This window comes from Aquarana catesbeiana, linkage group LG02 (genome assembly GCF_042186555.1).
Source record: "Aquarana catesbeiana isolate 2022-GZ linkage group LG02, ASM4218655v1, whole genome shotgun sequence".
Lineage (NCBI taxonomy): Eukaryota > Metazoa > Chordata > Amphibia > Anura > Ranidae > Aquarana > Aquarana catesbeiana.
In genome coordinates this window covers 286898642-286919469 of record NC_133325.1, presented here as the reverse complement: position 1 = coordinate 286919469, position 20828 = coordinate 286898642, and the positions used below count along the sequence as shown (strand labels likewise).

The 20828-nt window shown below is 45.0% G+C and overlaps 1 protein-coding gene across 2 annotated transcripts in view; it reads right to left on the bottom strand.

The window, feature by feature from the left end:
* Positions 1–750: 750 nt before the first annotated feature.
* The window catches only part of ABHD13 (abhydrolase domain containing 13), a 29374-nt gene continuing 9296 nt past the window's right edge, over positions 751–20828 (bottom strand). For both annotated transcript variants that reach the window (XM_073614480.1, XM_073614479.1), the window contains exon 3: positions 751–4848. In XM_073614480.1, the coding sequence (XP_073470581.1) occupies positions 3818–4828 (1011 nt within the window). In that variant the 5' untranslated portion in view covers positions 4829–4848 and the 3' untranslated portion in view covers positions 751–3817. The remainder of the gene's footprint in view (positions 4849–20828) is intronic.

Here is a 20828-nt window from a genome sequence, read left to right as displayed (position 1 = left end):
CTCAGGTGCGATTTCAGTCCCATTGACTTCAATGGGAACCCTTCTGAATCGCACATATCATTCAGTTGTGAACAAGATAAAAACCAGACCTGAAATGCTGAACAACTACTTTGTCATTTAGTTGTGAAAACAGAGCTTCAAATTTGCACTGCACATGTGTGAACCCAGCCTAAGCTGCAGTGTTGGGCAGCTATGCAGCAAAGGATGGTGCCCTGTCTGACATCAGCAGTTAGTGTTACAGGGCACCTAGGAAGACGATACTACATTTTGTTCCGTGGCAAAATCAATAATGTAAAAAAATATTGATAATTGTCAGTAAATGTCAAACACATCTCAAAAGAACTACACAGAGATTTTAGCAACCGCTTGCTGCTTCATAACACTTTTTTCTGTTGTCCACAATTGCAGGATATGCATAACAAATTCTCTCTTACAAGAGAAAAGCATTTTAGAAGTAGAAATAAATTTGAGACCTCTGCAGATATTTTCTGAAATCTTGAAGATCTTTTTTCTAGAAAGGTACGGGGACCATAGGTTCTCTCTTTTGAAGAGAAACATGCGTATTATAAGGAATAATTTATCACCGAATGTAAAATAGGGGCAATAGGGGATTGCCGTGGACTGTTATGACCTCAGCTTACAATCTAGTGCTTTAACACAGTAATGAATACGTTCAGTTCCTGAATACACTTTTGTAACAGTGGTACATATCTCAGGACCTGTGCATGCATGCTAATAAGTAACTATTGCTTAAACTTCGGGATCTGGCCATTTATTGCAAAGGATAAAATAAAAAATATAAGTTGTAACATATAAGTCAATTTAAACCACTTTTTGGACAATATAAAGAAAAAAAAAATCTTAAGAGGATATCATTAAACCAGCCCAGATAATCCCCAGGTAAATAGGTCCACACATGGATGAGGTGAGAAGGTAAGTTGTACAACAAAAAACCTGAAAATAAATATGAGCATGCATTATAACAGCTGGATGGATAGCACACATAATATTATAAACCAATGGATGGCTTCCACAACACTTTGAAGAATGCAGAATAGTAGATTTCACAAATTTTGTCTACCTTGCGGCAAATAAATTATAATGCATACCTGGAAGTTTTAAAGAAGCATTGTTATCACAGATTTGCTTTATTGCCATTGCCCTTTTATAATGTATGCAATTACAGCAAAATTCTGTTTGGCTCCCCTCCCCCCTTCCCAGGGCAAAATATACTTAATCTAAACACTCATGCATATGGGCACAGAGGGCCACTCAGTGTACAAAAATGGCTGTATTTTGTGCATGGGATTTACAGGTGTTACAGGCAACTAGATATCAATGACAAGATGCAGCTGTAGGCTGGAAAAAACAGATGCGAGATTGTCTGAATCCAGGGGTGTACACCTGTACATTCAGATCTGCTCATACCAGAGCACAGCTGCATCTTGTCATTGATTTGAGCAGGCAGCTGTACACAACAGCTGTTACTACCCGGCACAAAAACACAGCCTTTTTTTTTTTTACACTGTATGACCCTCTGTGCTCAAGGGTGTACTATGTTTTGGTATAAGCTACCAATTTCTATTAAATATTGCACCTGTCATTTTTTTTCAGTTTTACTTTTTCAGGCTTACTTAAAAGGGAACCTGTCAGAACAAAGATAAAAAACTGCTATTTCCAGATTTTTTTTTTTTTTTTTAAAGGTACACACACCAGGGCTGTCATCTTTAGGCTTGCTTCACTACAAAGAGCTGGAGGAAAGCAGCTACAGACACAGGTAATTTACATATATGGGAATTGGTTTATCTTTGCAGCCACTTTGACCTTGGACCAGAACACTGGTACACACACCTCTGCCAGTTGGGAAGCAGCACATTAAAGAGGCCATCCTGAGGATTCTGCTCTCTTTTCCTGTTAGCACATGTATAGGCAGCCAATAGAGTTCACATTGCTCTGAGGTTTCACTTCTCTCTCCAATTCTAAAGCCCAGTACACACTATAAGAAAATCAGACAAATGATTGTCCGAATTTCTTTGATGTTTCCAAGCACCGAGGATGGCACGAACTGTACAAAAATGCTCGTACGACAAGCATTTTTGTTGTTTATGGTTTCTGATCACGCGCTGTGGTTGGTATCTGATTTTTTGCATACGAAAACAGTACATAATAAAATGAAAATCATTAGTTCTGTTGATGTATGAGAAAAATTTTGGAGTGTGTCCCTGCAGAAATTTTCATTTGGAAAGGCTGAATCCGATGTCGAAAGTTGTGTACACACTATACGAAAAGTGATGATCATATTTCGTACAGAATTTTTCTTCTGATTTTCTCTTAGTGTGAACAACACTTAAGTGATGCTGTAAGAGGCCAATATCATGGCAAATTTAGGTACTAACCCCAATTGCAATTTAAAATACACTACTTTTTCAACTGATGAATAACTGCATGAATCACATTTTTAGTTCAGTTTGAGTTCCACCCAAAAATTGAACTTCCGCTTTAAGTACTCACGACCCCCTGACATGCCACTTCTTCTCCTAGGGCTGGGGTGCAGAGCAGAAGCTCACTTCTCCACCCTCCCTGAAATCTTCTGGAACACGTCACAGGTCCCAGAAGATTGCCCGGCCATTCAAGACGAGGCAGCGCAACTTATGCATGCGCACCAGGCTGTGAAGCCGCAAGCTGTCACAGCCGGGCGCCCACACTTGCACTGCCGGCACCATGGAGAGGAGGGGGAGAGGAGTGAAGCTTCAGACGGCTGCATCACTGGATCGTGGGACAGGCGAGTGTCTCTTTATTACAAGTCAGCAGCTACACTTTTTGTAGCTGCTGACTTTTAAAAATGGGTGGAACTCCCCTTTAAGCTACAACATACATGTAGGAAGAAAAAGGAGGTTCTTCTGACAAGCATGTTTTTTTAAGGCTCCTTGACATACCAAGTACTATAGCAAGGCTAAGGATGCTGATGACTGCAACATTTAACACTTAATAGTTAATATTTTCTTTATCTGATATGACAAATCTGGAAATCTGGACATCTTTTACAATAACCTCATGGATAAGTAGCAAACTATGTCAATACATCTCATTACAAATGACAAAAATCATCAGTAAAAATTTAAAAAAAGCTACCATAGGATTATTTAAAGCACCAAGTTGCAAAAGTTACATAGGAATTTTGCAAGAAAAGAAAAAACAAAAAACACAACATGGCTTCCATCTGGTCCTCACATTGAAAAGGTGACTGAAGAAAAAAAAAAAAAAAGATACCGTTGCCCACAAATGTCAGCAAGATGCTCTCTTTCATTTCTACAGTGTGGTGTAGAGCAATCAAAGGAAGATTTTCATGGTTACCCCTGAAAATAAGCACAGTCCCCTTAAACACTTTTAGTCTTGAGGCCATCTGCAGAATACCAAAATGAAAAAAAAAAAAAAAAAATAGCCATTTAAGTTAGCAGAAATATATAATTAGCCCAATGTCAGCTTTTCACCTGGATCCAGGGGATTTACATTTATGAATGTGGAACATAAAAAAGAACATTTGAGGTCATTCCAAATAATTCCAATGCCATCTTTGAAAACCAAAGCAGCATTCTGGTGACAATGAATGATATGTTAAAACAGTGCATGCACTGAACATTAGTTAATGAAGAGGTCTATAGAGAAGTAGAAAAACCTCTAGGGAGACGAAGCTGAAAAGTATCAGCTACCTCCTGGATGCACTCCCTCCTCTTCTGTTTAGATAACAAACAGTACAAATTACATTCTTTTCATCACTCAAAAACTTTATATACAACAGTGCAAAGGAAGATGGCATTCATATTATCGTCACATTTGAGGTCTTTGTATTTTCTTCTGGACAGTGATTACTGGTCAGTTCTTTTATAAATTGTTCAAGTGCAGCAAAGTAGCCTTGGCACTGCCAGGTATCGTTATGAGTCCCGTCAGGAAAGATGGCCAATCTTTTAGTCCGCGATGGGGAGAGTTCATAGAGCTGTTTCATCATAAAAGGAGGAATTAACTGGTCTGATAAGCCAGAGATAAACAAAGAAGGCATTCGGCATTGAGAGATTTTCCTGTAAGACAAGAACTTATTCTTGTAGCACCATAATGGAAGATAGCGCATGGGAAGAAAAGAAAACAGAGTGCTGGCCATATGAGGAATGCTAAGAAAAGTATTTTCTAACATGACTGCTGAAATCCTGTGTGCATTTTCTGAGGCCAAATGAACAGCAACTGCTCCCCCTAGTGACCGTCCAAATAATATGATCTTTGTTTTATCAATGTCTGGTCTGGTCATGACATAGTCCAGCACAGCCTCAGAGTCGAGATAAAGACCTTCTTCGCTTGGCTCTCCTTCGCATTTTCCATACCCTCTGTAGTCAACTAAAAGCAAGTTCACCTTAAGATTGACCAGCATTAACAATGCATTGGGTAACCTATGACCAATATTTCCAGCATTACCATGAAAATAAATTATAGTTGGAGAAAAGCTTGAGTTATCACCCGTGTATCTCAGAAGGATAAGATTGAGATGCAAGCCATCTTTTGTTTTAATGAATATATTTTCATGTGGTATTCCCGTGGGCATTGGGACATAAAGTCGTGATGAGGAAGGCTGATCAGGAAAGTACAGCAAAACATCCTGAAATTTAAATAATATTCCAGCTATGGAGACAAATATTAGGAGAAGCAAAATAATGCCACCATACATATTAAAAGTTAATATTAACGGCAGAAGACATATCCTACAAAGTCCCCATGACCAGGATCCCAAAGTTAATAGCCATTTCTCTGCACAAGCCCAAAACACCCAGTGCTTTTCCATCTTTTTCTTCAATAGTTTACCTGTAAAACATTAAAAAAAAAAAAAAAAAATAGAATGACAACATATTGTATATATAAACACATTTACATAGGACTTACTGGAAGCCCTTGTGTGTATGTACATAAGAAGAGTTGCATCACCTGAAGCATACAGGTTGGCCAATAAATAAGGCCCTTATCATCTTAGAGGATGCCATGCACTGCTAAACTACTTGGCATCCCATCAGCCACCTTGAGTAAGAATGCATGATTTTAGTTACAGAAGTAAATGGTTACCATCGGGTGCCAGCAGGTATCAATGCAGCAAGTTACATCTCTTCGCAAATTCATATTTACCATTGGACATGAGCCTTTAGAAGGCACTCTACATTTGTGAACTGTTATAGTACCTTCGTATGTGCACACTGTAGACTAACTGTACCCTGTATGATGCTTACTCTAGACTCTGAGCAACTGGCTGTTATATGGTTACCACATGCATGCAGCCACACTGAGGTTATGGGGGAAAAAAAAAAAAAAAGCTGAGTTAGACTTACCGGTAACTCCTTTTCTGAGAGTCTTCCAGGACAGCCCATGAGACCTTGGGCTCCTCCTACCAGGACAGGAAACACGTCAGCCCCACCAGATAAAAGGGCGGTCCTCCAGGCCCATGTCAGTATTCTCAAGAACCGCAGGACCCTGCAAAACATATGCATAATACACATAACTTCAGACAATACCGGGTGGGAATCCGGCTGTCCTGGAAGACTCTCAGAAAAGGAGTTACCGGTAAGTCTAACTCAGCTTTTCTCCAAGCGTCTTCCAGGACAGCCCATGAGACGATGAGCCAGAACTTACCAGTCTAGGGAGGGACAACTGCCTGAAGGACCTTACGACCAAACGCCTGCTCCTGAGCTGATAGGAGATCCAGGCGATAATGTTTAATGAAGGTCGAGTAACTGGACCAAGTGGCAGCCCTGCAAATTTGTTCCGGTGAGGCACCAGCCCTCTCAGCCCAAGACGTAGACAAGGCTCTAGTTGAGTGCGCAGTAACAAAAGGTGTAGGGACCTCCCTAATTTTGTAAGCTTCCAAGATGGCTTGCTTTATCCATCTAGCCAATGTGGCTTTAGATGCACTATTCCCCTTGTGAACTCCAGAAAAGAGGACAAACAAGGCATCAGTTTTCCTAAAGGTCTTCGTGACCTCAAGATAGACCAAGAGAATCCTTCTTGCATCTAGAAAACTAAATTTTCTTTCTAAGTCGCCCTGTGGCGAACTACAAAAGGTTGGCAATACAATGTTTTGAGATCGGTGGAATGTACTTGCCACCTTGGGCAAAAAACCTGGATCGGTTCGTAACACAACTCGATCCTCAAAAATCGTGAGGAAGGGCTCCCTAACTGATAGGGCCTGCAACTCACTTACCCTACGAGCTGAGGTAACAGCTATAAGGAACACAGTTTTTAATGTAAGTAATTTAACTGACATACTTTCCAGAGGTTCAAACGGAAATTCTACCAGAGTTTGAAGTACTAGGGACAGATCCCACGTTGGACAACTTCTCACTACTACTGGTCTGGCCCTAGAGATAGATTTGAAAAATCTGGCTATAGTGGGATTTTCCAGGAGAGAAAACTGGAGGAACACACTAATAGCTGCCACCTGTACCTTTAAGGTACTAACAGAAAGACCTTTGTCGACACCCTCTTGGAAAAATTCCAAAATAGACGGAATATCATGAGTTAATCTATCATTTTCAGATAACCATGAGTTAAACCTTTTCCAAACTTTGGAATATATGGCTCTAGTAACTGGCTTCCTGCAATTAACGAGAGTCCTGACTACTTTGTCAGAGAACCCTTGGGCGCTCAGTATCTTTTCTTCAGATACCAGGCCGTCAAGTTTAAGGAAACCACCTGAGGGTGTGATACTGGACCCTGCAATAATAGGTCTTCCCTTTTCGGAAGACTCCACGGAGGCTCTGAAACCAGAGACTGTAGCAGGGAAAACCATGGCCTCTTGGGCCAAAACGGGGCAATTAGAATCAGATCTGTCTCTTCCAGCCGAAACTTCCGGAGGACTTCTGGAATCAGCCTGATTGGCGGAAAGGCATAACATAGGCCTGGAGGCCACGGGTTCGCCAGAGCATCGATCCCCAAGGCTTGGTCTGCCGGGTTCATGGAAAAGAATATCTCCGTCTTGCGGTTGTTTCGGTTTGCGAACAAATCCGCTACCGGATAACCCCATCTCTTGGTGAGGTCTGCAAAGACTTCGGGATGAAGGGACCAGTTGTCTCGGTCTATCCTGTGACGGCTGAGATAATCTGCCAGGCAATTGTTTTTCCCCTTCAGGTGTACAGCAGAAATGGAGGCTAGATTCCCCTCTGCCCATGAAAGGATCTCCTGGGCAATGGACTGAAGCCTCCAGCTTCTCGTGCCTCCCTGCTTGTTGATATACGCGACTGTCGCTATATTGTCTGACAGGATTTGGAGGTTGTGACCCCTGATCTCCATCTGAAAAGACTGGAGGGCTCTCTGGACTGCAAGCAGCTCTCTTTGATTGGATGAGGCCCTTGCCTCCTCTGGGGACCACTCTCCTTGTGCTACTGCATTGCTGAGGTGGGCCCCCCATCCCCAGGAACTCGCATCCGTGGTAATCCTTCGGGAAATGGGAAAGGACCATGGGAGACCTCCTGCTAGGTGCTGACCAGCTCTCCACCACCACAGGCTTCTTTTTATCCTGTCGGGAAGCCAGATCCTTGACTCCAGGGACCTTACGTCCCCGTCCCAGTTTCTTAAAAGAAACCTTTGTAACGGACGCTGACGGAGTCTCGCCCATGGTACTGCTGGAAAACATGAGGTCATAAGACCCACTGCCCTCGACACCTGTCTCAGAGAGACCGACTGGTTGGTCTGCAATGTTGACATAGTCTGGAACACTTTGGTAATCTTCTCCTGAGGAAGAAAAACTCTTTGGTTCACGGAGCAAAAATCGTAACCCAGATAAGTTACTTTCTGGGCCGGAATCAAGGACGATTTTTCTTTGTTTATTAGCCAGCCTAGGGACTGTAAGAAGTCCTGTACAGCCTGGAGATCTTCCAACAGCCTTTGGTATGATTTTGCCACTATCAGGAGGTCGTCTAAGTAAGGGATAACCGTTATTGCCTTTAATCTTAGAGGAGCCAGCACTTCCCCCAACACCTTCGTAAAGATGCGTGGGGCTGAGGAAAGACCGAAGGGGAGGGCCTGAAATTGAAAATGTCGGGTCCCCATACCCGTCTTCACTGCCAATCTCAAAAACTTTTGGAAGGCTGGATGGATAGGGATGTGAAGATAAACATCCCTTAAGTCCAACGTGGCCATAAAGCAGTTTGGGTATAGTAGGTTTTTGATTGTAAAAACCGTCTCCATACGGAAATGCTTGTATCTGATGGACTTGTTTAAGGTCCGGAGATTCAGGATAAGTCGAAACTTTCCTGCTGGCTTTCTGACCACAAATACAAAGGAATAGAATCCCTTGCCCCGCTCCGATCGAGGAACAGGAATCAGGACTTTTTGATCTAATAAGTCTCCGATCTGGAGACCCAGAGCCCTTGCTTTCTCCCGATCTTGTGGAGGAAATGTGACCAACAAACGTTCTGGTGGTTGGTGAACAAACTCCAGCCTGTACCCGTTGGTCACTAGGTCCAGGATGAAGGGGCTCAGAGTGACTGCTGCCCACTGTGGGATGAAGGCCCTCAATCTCCCTCCCACCGGGGAACACAAGTCACTGCAGCTTGGCGGGCTGTTGAGGAGGGTTAAATAGCACTCCCCCTTTGCCTCTGCCTTTGTGCCCAGTCCAATGCTTTTTCGGCCTGCTGTCCTTTTCTCTAGGACTCTGTTGCCTGTTTTGGCCACGAAAAAATTTTGTGGCTGTCTGAACTCTCTTTTTCTCTGGAAACGCCTTTTTCTTATCAGCCGTGCGTTCCAGTGCCTCCTGTAGACCTGGGCCAAATAAATGATCGCCAGTTAAAGGAAGGCCACAAAGGCGCAACTTGGAGGCCGAGTCCCCTGACCAGGTCTTAAGCCAAAGGCTTCTCCTGGCCGAGTTCACTAGAGCCGAAGTCCTGGCTGACATTCTTACCGACTCAGCGGAAGAATCTGCCAAAAAACCCACTGCCTGAAATAGGAGAGGAAAAGACTTTAAAATTTGCTCTCTGGAGGTACCTGCTGACAGATGTGACTGAATCTGAGTCAACCAAACCTCCAGATTTCTGGCCACACAAGTGGAAGCCAAAGCTGGTTTCAGGTTTCCAACTGCTGAGTCCCAGGCTCTGTGGAGAAGGATATCCCCCCTCTTGTCCATCGGATCCTTAAGCGTACCCATATCATCAAACGCCAGGTCCGAGTTTTTTGAAACTTTTGAAAGAGGTGCGTCTAACTTGGGATTCTTATTCCATGGCTGCGCAGTGTCCTCATCAAAAGGAAACCTCCTTTTTAGGTTACTGGAGAAGAATGGTTTTCTCTCAGGATTATCCCATTCCAGTTTAATAGTATCAACCAAAGAACTATGAACTGGAAACACTCTTGATTTTCTCTTATGTAATCCTTTATACATAAGATCATGTTTGGATAACTGAACCTCTTCCTCTTTTAATTCAAGGGTAGTATAGATAGCCTTTAATAAGTCATCTACATCCTCAACAGATAACTTAAATCTTGAGCCTCGAGTGGATTCTCTATCTCTGGGCTCTGTATCTGACCCTGATTCTTCCAGAGAAGAACGGGTAGATCTGACCTCAGCCTCAGAGTCTTCACTCTCTGCCTGCTGCAGAGTGCTTACTGACGCCTTCAGTGAAGACGGACTCTCTGCTGGAGTCTGGAGCTTGTCAATAAGCGTTCTAAAGGAACTGAAGGTGGACGCAAGCTCCTCCCTAACAGAAGTAAGCATCTTCTGGCAAGAGGCAACCGGGTCATCCTTTACTAGGCCTTCTATACAGGTGCGACAAACTGCTTTGCTCCATGAGGAGCTCAATTTGTTTGCGCAAACCGCACATTTCCTTTTAAGTGGCTGCGCTTGGGCCTTGTCCTGAGTCTTGGTCTGCAAGACAAAATAAATGACCCACAATGTAATTAAAGCCACACAATCACTCCGTAACACCACGTGCAGGAGGGAGGAAATGTGTCTCCTTACACCCACTACTACAGAGGGGAGAGGGGGAGGGAACACTCACAGGGATAGTAAGGTGGTGACAGAACACCCCAGGCTTACCTGTGAGGTGCTGGTGTTGGGAACTGCATCCGCTGCCTGTGCAGGTACTGTAGGAGGATCCATTCTGCCCCTCTTGGTCATCCACAGCCTGGCTGCTTAACACCAAGAAACACCAGCAGCCAGCGTTCTCTGTTCGCGCCGTTTATGAAGACTGGAACCTCGTCTCCGGCGCCCGATGATGATATCATATGCCCCGGAAGTAACCCTCTCCAGGCACTTCCTGTGGGCCAGCTTGGAGCGCAATAGCTCCGCCCCCTCGAACGCTGCGGCTTCCTCCATTCCTTGCTCAGATCAGCTAGGCTGTCGGCAGGGAAGGACAACCGAAGCTCAGCTGAGCTAGAGTGCAATGCACTGCGCTAGGGGCACGACCTCACACCGGTCCTGGCCCTCTCCAGGCACTGAGGACAGAGAACAGCAACACAGCCAACCTCCCCAGCGGTGTGCTGCTTCTGGCAGAGGAAGAGGTAAGTGATATGCCCCAGAAAAAAGGCCATACAAAGCCCCTGCTTATAAGGCCTATGGGAGCAGGTTCCATGAACATGTTACCCCCCGTCCGGAGGAAACACAAATAACTGACATGGGCCTGGAGGACCGCCCTTTTATCTGGTGGGGGTGACGTGTTTCCTGTCCTGGTAGGAGGAGCCCAAGGTCTCATGGGCTGTCCTGGAAGACGCTTGGAGAAAACTAAGGTTTATAGCCAAACAGCTGGTAATCCTGCTTAAGGGAGAGGCTGGACATGGGCTTGATAAAACTACCCCCAGGGTGGAAAATATGTATGCTTATACAGTATATACACATATACACACCCCTTTCCCAGACACCCTGCTACAGACATTTGCCTGTATGCATGTTTGCATGTATGTACACTCACATACATTATTAAAAATAACCTAAAAGTTGCCTCGGTCAAAACCTCAAATTAGCACATTTCCTAACTTACTGATAGTTATAAAAGGGAATCACTGACCTATTAAAAAAAAAAAAAAAAAAAAAAAGTATGCTGAATGTTTAATAGTATCAACATGAATGACTGTACAAAACATAGTTGAAGAACTTTTTAATTTTAAAATGTGCTGGCTTATAAGGGGGATAAGTTGTATGCCACCTCGTGGATGTACCTCCTTTTTATTTACAATTTAAAATTGAAGTGCTTTGACACTGGACCTTCAGGTCTTCTCCATGTAAGCTGTGGAGTGGTTTTCAGCTGCTCTGCCTGCTCCTCCTCTCTTCCTATTCAATCATAGGTCAGTTTGTATTATATCAACCCATTGGCAAAATTCAAAGTATACTGTAAATGGACAGCAGAGAAGAGGGACGGGCAGAGCAGGTGCTTGTATCACAATCAATGAGTTTCTCCCATCCAGGATCAGGCTTGTAAAAAAGCAAAATGTATTTGGTGGATTATAGGCAGAAATTTTGATTGTGAGAATTTGGGAGTGAAACACTGCCTTCTAAAAAGTGAATACTCAATCTAAAGCGAATAGTAACAGTGGGCACTTACGAGACTCATAAAAGAAAAAAAAAATGCACCCATACTGGTTATAAAAATGTGCATTTATAATTATTTTTGCATTGCAGCCTACAAAATATTGCAGCCGCAATCAGTAGATCTCAAGTGCAATGCTCTGGCTCCTGCAGATTCTTTCTACAGCACAAGGTCTGTACCAAAATACGGACCATAAATGACAAGGCTGGAGGAAGTATCAACGGACTACAAGTGCCCCACTGGTGTGGTGATAGATATTCACTTATATCTGTGAATGAATGATGTGGCTGTGGGGGTCGAGCAATGTTAAATTTAAATAAATGACTGGTTGCTGTGGTTGGAAAAAAACATGGAATCCTTAAGGAGAGAAGGGGAGCTGTAGACTGTAACTTTGTTTCACGTTACACCCTGAATATGAGTGTAATATGAAACACTGACAGAAAGACAGACTTTTATTTTGAAGGGAAACTATAAGTTTTGGGGCCAACTGAATATTTATTTTTAGAAATAAACTTATGATACATAACAAAAGTATTTCCGGAGTACTCATGTACAGTTCTGATCGTAAGTTTACATACCCTGGCAGAATTTATGATTTCTGGGACAATTTTCAGAGAATATGAATGATAACACAAAAACTTCCTGCAGAAGCTGTGCCACTGCTAGACCCACTTTCTCCATCTTCTCCAATGGGAGAAAGACTTTCTTCTCTGTTCATGATATCCTGTAACCCAGGTACTGTACTACCTGGGTTGGGATTAGCTGGGACTTGTCCAGAATGATCAGCCAACCAAGGACAGCCCTGAGACATGGAGCTCCCCAGGTTGCTAACATGCTTTCTCTCCATCTGGCAGGAAACACAAAAAAATGAAGGGGAAGGCCTGGAGGACCGCCTTTAAACAATTTGGGTGAATGTGTTTCCTGTCCCAGAGGGTGGAGCCCTATGTCTCAGAGGCTACCCTGGAAGACAAAAGGAGAAAAAAAGGCTTCTTCTCCGGCTCGTCCACTCTTGAATTATAGAATCTGTCAGGATCTTACAGTGGGTATAAATAGTCACATTTTGTTGCTTTGCAACCTGAAATGAAGACAGACACGTTTTTTTTTTCTAGCTATATAAACTCAGTGCAACTTATAACATCTAAGTGAAAGATAGAACAACATATCAGAAAAATAAAAAATAAAAAACAGAATCACTGAGTTGGAAAAGGGATCACCCTCTTCCTAAAAATGACTTGTAAACTTAATCAGGTGTAGCCAATCACCTTCTTAATGATACGCAAAGTGGGATCAGCAGGGGTCATTTTGATTTGCTCGGCATGAAAAGAGCTTTCCTGGAGCATTTCAGTCCCTAGTAGTGCAACTGAAGCAAACAATCAACTATTGGTGGTAAGGCATGGTCAAAAGATCTCTGGGATAAAGTTGTGGACAGGCACAAGTCAGGAGATGGATACAAAAACATTTCAAAGGCTTTATCAATGCCTAGAAGCACAGTGAAGTCTATTATTAAAAAATGTAAAAGATATTTGGTACAACAATGACCCTCCCTGGATCAGGATGTCACTCCAAACTAGATGATAGAGTCAGGAGGAAACTGATCAGAGAGGCTGCCAAGAGGCCTTCGGCAACTCTGAAGCAGTTGCAGGTATGTATGACAAAGAGTGATCATTGTGTGCATATGACAACAATATCACAAATTCTCCACAAACGTGGCTTGTATGGGAGGGTTGCAAGAAAAAAGCCCCTCCTCGAAAAAGGCCACATGCTGTCACGACAGAGATTTGCCAAAACGCACCTTGAAGATTCTGAGGCCACGTGGAAAAGCCCCATTAGATTTACCGGTAACAGTATTTCCATGAATCTTCTATGACAGCTACTTGAGATGATTGGCTTCGCCCTCTACAGGAAACACAAATCCGATACAATTTAAAAGGCCCCCCCCTCCTCTGACCCTCAGTTGTTTGAAGATCAAGTAAACCTCCACCAAAACTGCACTCGGCAGTGGAATAACAGAAACTCACTAAAGAACTGCCACCAGGTAAACAAAGGAGACCAATGAATACAGAATAGGGTGGGAATATAGACACTGTCCTGGAAGATTAATGGAAATACCGTTACCGGTAAATCTAACGGGGGCTTTCCCCCCTCATCTTTCAGGAGAGCTACTTGAGAGGATAAGCAAGATTCTATACCTTAGGGAGGGACGACAGCCTGAAGTACTTTCCTACCAAAGGAGAGGTCCTGGCTGGAGAGCATCTGGACTCTATAATGCTTGATAAACCCATGAGAGGAGGACCAGACAGCAGCTTTAGAAATGTCTTCCCATGATGCTCCCACTCTTTCTGCCCATGATGTGGCCATGGCTCTCGTTGAATGAGCTCTAATTCTGGAAGGAGGGCTGTGACCTGACACTCTGTAAGCTTCACAAATAGCTTCCCTAATCCATCTGGAACTTCTAGACACTTTGGGCCCTTTCTTGGGGCCACTGAACAACACTAAGAGTTGGGAGAATCTCCTAAACTCACTAGTAAGGATGAGCGCCGGCAAGTTCGCACACCCCACGTGCAGAGCCTGCCAGGAAGTCGGCACTGCGTTGCGCTAATCACAGGCAGCAAGACATTGTTCCGATGCTCGGCTACAGAGATCGGGAAATGTCTCAATGCCTGTGATTAGCGCAGCTCAGTGCCAAATTCCTGGGGGGGCTCTGCACGTGGGGTGTGCGAACATGCCTGAGCTCATCCTTACTCACTAGACCTTTCTAGATAAAGCAGAAGGCATCTTTTCACGTCCAAAAATCAAGATATTTCCTCTTCCGCATTCTTGGGGGGAGGAACAAAAACTAGGAAGAACTACCTCCTGGGACCTGTGAAAGCTGGAAGAAACTTTGGGAAGGAACAAAGGATCGGGCTTAATCACCACCCTGTCCTCTAAAATCCTCAGGAAAAGGTCCTTACAGGAAAGAGACTCTAGATCAGAAATCCTTCTCCCTGACGTTCTAGCCAAAAGAAAGGAAATCTTTAAGGAAATCAATTTCAGAGAAGCCTCATGCAAAGGCTCCAAAAGGAGCCCTAGTCAGAGCATTTAATACGAACGACAGATCCCAGGGAGGAATCTGTTTAACAGCTGGGTGTACGCCTAGATCTGGCTGAAAGGAACCACCTGATCAAAGGGTTCTTAGCTAGTCTTTTTTCTGTAAGCAAAGATAGGGCAGCAACCTGAACCGTAAGGGTGCTGACAGAAAGTCCTTTCTCCACTATTCTCTGTAAAAAATCTACTATATAGGGAGTAGAAAATGAATCTATTCCTGTCTTCAGCCAAGAAAAACCAAGTTAGACTTACCGGTAACTTGTTTTCCAGAAGTCTTTCAGGACAGCACCTGAGAGATAGCGACTCCACCCACCGGAAACAGGAAACACCTTCTTCCTCCAAACTTTAAAGGGAGGCGCCTCCCTACCATACCTCAGTTGTAGTAGAGAAGACCTCCGGCCCCGGCTGGAACACATAAACACATACGTTAGTCACAGCATAGTATATACAATACAATAGGGCGGGATGTTGCTGTCCTGAAAGACTTCTGGAAAACAAGTTACCGGTAAGTCTAACTTGGTTTTTCCCAAGGCGTCTTTCAGGACAGCACCTGAGAGGATAACAGAGACTTACCCCCTTAGGGCGGGACAACAGCTTGCAGGACCTTTCTGCCAAACGCCTGATCATTAGCAGATGTGAGGTCCAGCCTGTAATGTTTCACGAATGTGTGAAAACTTGACCAAGTTGCCGCCTTGCAGATTTGTTCAGGGGTGGCACCAGCTCTCTCTGCCCAAGTGGCCGCTAATGCTCTTGTTGAGTGTGCAGAAATTCCTGCAGGAGGAGACACGCCTGCATGCGAATAAGCCTCTGAAATGGCTAGCTTCAGCCACCTTGCTAAAGAGATTTTAGAAGCCTGGCAACCTTTCCTGTTGCCTGAAAATAACACAAACAGAGAATCTGAACGTCTAAAGAGCTTTGTCCTTTCCAGGTAACATAACAAAACTCTTCTAACATCCAACATGTGAAAACAAGTCTCCTTCTCCCCTACTGGGTTGGGGCAGAAGGTCGGAAGTACAATGTCCTGAACACGATTTTGTACTGAAGCTACCTTTGGTAAGAATTTCTGATCTGTTCTAAGTATAACCCTATCTGGGAAGATAGATAAATAGGGTTCCTTAACTGATAAAGCATTAAGCTCACTGATCCTGCGTGCAGAGACCATGGCAATCAGAAACACAGACTTAAAAGTGAGATATCTGAGTGGCGCTTCTTCCAAAGGTTCAAAGGGACTCCTTGTTAGAGCCTGGAGGACTATCGACAGATCCCATTTGGGAAACAATTTAAGTGGTGCTGGTCTGGATCTCGTAAGGGATCTGAAAAATCTGGTTACCAATGGATCTGAGGCCACAGATCTTTCTAGGAACACTGCTAGCGCAGCCACCTGTACCTTCAAGGTACTAACTGCTAGTCCCTTGTCAGCACCAACCTGTAAAAATTCCAGAATGGTAACAAGACTCCCTGGGTCCTGGTCAGATGAATTACACCACGTATTGTAAACCTTCCAGACCTTGGAATAGATATTTCTAGTCACCCTTTTCCTACTGGATAATAGCGTTGAGATTAACCGGTTGGAAAAACCTTTGCTCCTTAAGAGCTGCTCTTCAGATACCAAGCAGTGAGCGCCAAAGTGGCTACCTCTGGGTGATTTACTGGTCCCTGAAATAGTAAATCGTGCCTGAGGGGCAGATGCCAATAAGGTCTGACCGCCATTTTCAGAATGGTTGAAAACCAAGCCCTTCTTGGCCAAAAGGGCGTGATTAGGACAACCGGTACCGCTTCCCTTTGAATTTTTCTTAATACTAAGGGAATTAACTGAAATGGGGGGAAAGCGTAGCAGAGATGGAATCTCCATGGATACGCCAAGGCATCTGTTCCTAGTGACCCGTCGTGATTGCTTAGGGAAAAAAATTGCGGAACCAAGGCATTCTCCTTTGAGGCGAACAGGTCCACCTCTGGCAGCCCCCACTTCTCGACAATCATGGCGAAAACCTCTGGGTTCAGCGACCATTCTGCTTCCCGAATGGGGTTTCTGCTCAGGAAATCCGCCACTCCGTTCAGGGATCCCTTTAGATGGACTGCTGATAACGACAGCAAGTGTCCTTCTGCCCAACGGAGAATGCTCATGGCTAGTACTTGCAGCGATTTGCTCCTTGTACCTCCCTGCCTGTTTATGTAAGCCACTGCCGTGGCATTGTCTGTTAGTATTTGAACATGCTGGGCCTGAAGCCCCTGAGCAAATGACTTCAGAGCCAAGTCGATCGCCTTGAGCTCTCTCCAGTTTGAGGACTCGGTCGCCTCTTTCCTGGACCAGTTTCCTTGAGTGAAACCTTTTTCTAGGTGGGCTCCCCAACCCCAGGAACTGGCATCGGTTGTCAGCCTTTTTTCGATTGGAAAGGCCCAGACTAACCCCTCCGATAGGATATCCTGCCTTTTCCATCACCATAGTGACCTCTTCACTTGGGTTGGAACTCTTACCTCTGAGTCTAGGGATTCTAAATTGTGATCCCAAGATCTCAGAAGAAAAGCCTGCAGATGCCTGAAGTGTAGTCTTGCCCACTGAACAGCTGGCATTGACGAAGTCAGAACCCCCAGGGCTGACATGACCAATCTTACCGTCAGCTGCTGGTTGGTCTGCAAAAAAGACACTGTATCCTGGATTTTTCCTTTCTTCTCTGAAGGAAGAAAAATTTTTTGGCTTACCGAATTTATTATATACCCTAGAAACCGAATCTCCTGAGATGGTTCCAGGGAAGATTTTTGGAGATTTAGGATCCAACCTAGAGACTCCAAATGGCTGCATGCTCTGCTTAAATTGCTCCTCAACTCCTCTCTTGAGGGGGCGAAAAATAGCAGGTCGTCTAAGTAAGGAATTACTGCGATTCCCTGAAGACGCAGCGGAGCTAGGGCCTCTGCCATTACTTTGGTAAAAATTCGGGGTGCGGATGATAGCCCGAAGGGTAGGGCTCTGAATTGCAGATGCTGAATTCTGCCTTCCAACCTTACCGCCAACCTGAGAAACCCCTGGGACTGGGATGAGATTGGAATATGCAGGTATGCATCTTTTAGATCCACTGACGCCATGAAACAACCTGGAGTCAGAATATTTCTGGCGGTGAAAATTGAGTCCATCCTGAACCTTCTGTATTTGATGGCTCTGTTTAGTGGCTTTAAATTTAGAATTAAACGAAATCTTCCTGTTGGTTTTTTTACCAGGAAGACATGTGAATAGAAGCCCTCGTGCCATTCCTCTGGTGGCACTGGGATTACTACACCCTGTTGCATTAGTTCCTCCAGAGAGGATTTCATGGCCAGGGCCCTCATTGGATCTCGGGGAGCATTTGTTACCAGAAACCTTCTTGGGGGGCTTCTGGAGAACTCGAGAGTATAACCCTGCGAGAGAGTGGTCAGAATAAACTGATTTGTAGTTATCACTGACCACTGCGGAAGACACTCTCGTAATCTTCCGCCGACCCGCAGAGATGAGTCATTGTGAGTTTTCGGCCTGTGAAGGAGGACGGAAGAGAATTCCACCTTTGCCCTTCGCCTTTTGCGCAGACCAATTTTTCCTCCTGCCCTGAAACTTACTTTCCTGCTGTTGCTGCTGAGTTTTTTGAGGTCGAAAAAGACGTTTTGGGGTCTGCTTTTTCTTTTTGACCGGAAAGGACTTCTTCTTATCGGCAGTTCTGTCTAGGATATTATCTAGATCTGGGCCAAAAAGAAGGTCACCTGAAAAGGGGATACCACAAAGTTTACTCTTTGAAGCTGTATCACCTGGCCAGGTTTTTAGCCATAAAGCTCTTCTCGCAGCATTTGCTAAAGCTGCAGACCTAGCTGACATTTTGATAGCTTCAGCCGAAGCATCAGCAATATAAGCAACTGCAGAAATCAGGGTAGGAAAGGAATCTAAGATCTCCTGCTTGGGGGAATCTGCCACTATATGAGATCTAAGTTGGTTCACCCAGTATTCCAGATTCCTGGCTACACAGGTTGTGGCCATTGCTGGTTTTAAATTGCTCATGATTGATTGCCATGATCTTTTGAGCAAAAGATCCATGCGTTTGTCCATTGGATCCCTTAGCACACCCATGTCTTCAAAAGACAGGTCTGTGGATCTTGAGACCTGTGAAAAGGCCGCATCCAACCTGGGCACCTTATTCCACACCGCAGAAGGGTCCTCCTCAAAAGGGAAGCGCCTTTTGTGGGCTCTGGAAAAAAAGGGCTTTTTCTCTGGATCTTGCCATTCTTTAGTAATGGCGTCAGAAATGACCGAATGAACTGGAAATGTTCGCCCCTTAGGCTCATTTAACCCTGCATACATGCGGTCATGAAGAGATAACTCCTTCTTTTCCTCACTTAAGCCAAGTGTAACATGGATAGCCTTAAGGAGTCCGTCTACCTCCTCTAGGGAAAGCTTAAATTTGGAAGGAGCCACCTCCGCTTCCTCACCCTCCTCCTCCGAATCTTTAACGGAAGGAGTAGGGGACTGCTCTTCCCTGATAGGGGGGCCTTCAGGTAAGACTTCTACCATGGGGAAAGAAATAGAACCCTGGGAAGCCTCAGAAGTGGATGGCTGACTAGCAGCTGGATTAACTAAAGAGTCACGAAAAGTCTGAATCGTGGCGTATAGTTCCTTCTTTACAGAGGCAACCAGATCATCACAAACCGAAGCTGATTCCTCCTTAACTAAAGAAGTGATGCATGTACTGCATAAGACTTTTTTCCAATTTTCTCCCATTTTGGCCCTGCAAGAAGGACATCTCTTTTTTGGGTCAGAGCTTTTAGCCTGTGAGAGAAAAAACAAAAAAGGGAAAAAAACCAGGGGACCTTTTAGTGAGACCCGGTCTCAGCTACACAAGAATCACCCACAGGTGCACTAAGAAGAAACCAGTCAGCCTCCAGTGCCCAGACAGGCCCCTTGCCACTAGGGGGTAAGAAAAAAGAAAATAGACCAAACCCAGGAAAAGGAAGAAAGGCAGACTTAAACTGCTGCTCCTACCTGAGCTTTACTGGCGCCTGTGCCTGTCCCCACCGCTGCAGACGCTGAGTCCTCCATCTCTGGTGTGCAGCTCTCCACCTGTGGCTTCATATGCCGCTTCCGGACTCCCATAGTGCATCTGCACCGGACCGGAAGCGGAAGTAGGCGCCAGTTCCTGTCCTCCCTCCTCCCCTCTCGCATCCACGCCGGAAATGACGCTTCTGCTGACCCAGTGACCCGCCTTGTCACTTCCGCCGCGCCTGCCGGCCAAAAAAACATGGCGGCGGCGCACGCGCACCGCCGCTCCTATGACTGCGCAGATCACCGGGTCTACGGCTCTCCCCGAGCACCAGGAGGGGAAGAGGAGCCCGATTGCTACCGCTGCCAAGGCTTGGGTAGGCCGGGAGGACAGCGGGTCTCCAAAAGGAGGAAAAAATGAAACAGAAGCCCTGTCTCCCAGGCATCTGAGAGACCTTGACTCCCCTTCAAAAAGATGTTCCCTCCGGGCCGGAGGAAACACAAAAACTGAGGTATGGTAGGGAGGCGCCTCCCTTTAAAGTTTGGAGGAAGAAGGTGTTTCCTGTTTCCGGTGGGTGGAGTCGCTATCTCTCAGGTGCTGTCCTGAAAGACGCCTTGGGAAACAAACGTTTTCCAAACTTTCCCATAGATCTTTCTTGTGACTAACTTACGGTTGTCCAGGATATCTCAATAACCCTCTCTGAACACCCTCTTAGCTGTAGGATGCGCCGCTCAGCCCCCAGGCCATCAAATGGAAGGTTTGAGGGTTTGGATGGAGCACAGGCCCCAGACGGAGAAGGTACCTCCATTCCAGCAGGGGCCAGGGGGGTCCTATTGAGGAAGCTCTCAGCGAGGAGAACCAACTCCTCCTGGGCCACAGAGGGGCAATCAGGATAACTTCTGCTTGGTCTAGGAGGTACCTGCCAACAAATGTGTTTGTACTTGTGTCAACCATACTTCTAGATTTCTGGCTACACAAGTGGAGGCCAGAGCTGGTTTAAGATTCCAAATGGCTGAGTCCCAGGCTCTGTGAAGAAGGATCTCGCTTTTATCCATCGGATCCCTAAGCATGCCCATATTGTCAAACGCTAGGTCCGAGTTTATTGAAACTTTTGAAAGAGGTGCGTCTAACTTAGGATTTTTGTTGCATGGCTGCGCGGTGTCCTCTTCAAATGGAAACCTTTTTAGGTCACCGGAAAAGAAAGGTT